The 1,407-nt window shown below is 39.1% G+C and overlaps 1 protein-coding gene across 1 annotated transcript; it reads right to left on the bottom strand.

The window, feature by feature from the left end:
• Nucleotides 1–365: 365 nt before the first annotated feature.
• LOC121963813 (succinate dehydrogenase [ubiquinone] iron-sulfur subunit, mitochondrial-like) lies at nt 366–1,125 on the bottom strand. The gene is made up of 2 exons (XM_042514058.1): nt 929–1,125; nt 366–837 (listed from the first exon to the last, which is right to left on the bottom strand). Exons 1-2 carry the CDS (start codon nt 1,094–1,096, stop codon nt 757–759), a joined length of 249 nt encoding a protein of 82 aa, XP_042369992.1. The 5' UTR covers nt 1,097–1,125; the 3' UTR covers nt 366–756.
• Between the last annotated feature and the right edge of the window lie 282 nt (nt 1,126–1,407).

Here is a 1,407-nt window from a genome sequence, read left to right as displayed (position 1 = left end):
GATTGGCAACATGACAGCTTCCCAAAAGTGAAGCTTCAAACATCTCGATCGCCCGCTGGTGGCTGGCTGTAGTATCTGGGACATGAACCAATCTCAAATTAATTATGTCGACATCTCGGGTAAACACAGTTTCATCAACTGGAGATCTTTGGAAAATGACGCCCTTATCTTAAGAAAATGGAGGGGAAAAAAAATGTATGAATGTATGGCCACTTTGGGCTTCCCTACTTTCCGGACTTATCACTGTCTTTTTATTCTTTCGGCATTTAAAAAGGATTCATTGTTGCTTTAACTTTGCTCATTGCAATGAAATTTGCAAAGGCAATCAACAAAAGAGCAACTTGATAATTCCTTATTGAAGAACATATGTTTAATATCTTCAATGAGCCCAGCACATCTTTAATGAACACATATTTAAATATTTACAGTCTTGAGTACATTTTCAAGAGCTCTTCACAATTAGTAAATACTATAGAGCCTTTACACTGTGCACACGTATAGCATAGATGTGGTCCAACTTGTGGTATCACACAAAATGTGTTTGTTAAACAGTTTTTTCTAGCACTCAATCTCACCATTTCCTGTCTTCCTCTTCCTCAAAATAAAAATCCCACTCACACACTCACATTTCACACACTCACTGAAATTAAAAAAAAAGATGCTGATGAAGGAAAAGTTCCCCCTTGGTTCATCTCTTTCGCTTAACTTAGTTCAAAGTATTTTAGTTGATCTTGAAACCGCTGGATTTTTGTGTGTTCACGACGCTGCTGCTTTCTTCTCTTTGTAGGTCGCCATCATTTTCTTAATCTCCGCAATGGCCTTTCCTGGGTTGAGTCCCTGTGGAACAGTGTGTCAAACAGACAGCGGGAAGTTAAAACCTAATTAAGTATGCAAGAGAGACAGCGTGCGTGAGAACTTTTTAGAGTACCTTGGGACACGTCTTAGTGCAGTTCATGATAGTGTGGCAGCGGTAGAGCGAGAAGGGGTCCTGAAGTTTGGACAGACGCTCCTCAGTGAATTCATCACGGGAGTCAATCATCCACCGGTATGCCTGTGGGACAGTGACACAGCTGACTTCTGTTCTTTGCTTAGTCATGACTTATTTTTGCACTTATTTTTAAAACTTGGAATGTAATATCTTTGTCAACTATATCATGATTTATGACACAAACAAACTCACATATGAATTCACACTTTGTCGTGAACTGAATTGACAGTTTAAAGTACAGCCTCAGCTGGAAAAATGTTGAATGTGATCAACATCAGCGTGTTAACATCTGATCATCAATAACATTCCAATGAAAGCTCGGCGTGTAATGATCCATTGATCTGGACTTAGGGGTCAGCTGATTTTAGTTTTGTAGGGCAGATACTGATACCAATTATAAATACCTAATGAGACCAATA

Source organism: Plectropomus leopardus, unplaced genomic scaffold, assembly GCF_008729295.1.
Source record: "Plectropomus leopardus isolate mb unplaced genomic scaffold, YSFRI_Pleo_2.0 unplaced_scaffold12635, whole genome shotgun sequence".
Lineage (NCBI taxonomy): Eukaryota > Metazoa > Chordata > Actinopteri > Perciformes > Serranidae > Plectropomus > Plectropomus leopardus.
This window is presented reverse-complemented; position numbering and strand designations above follow the sequence as displayed.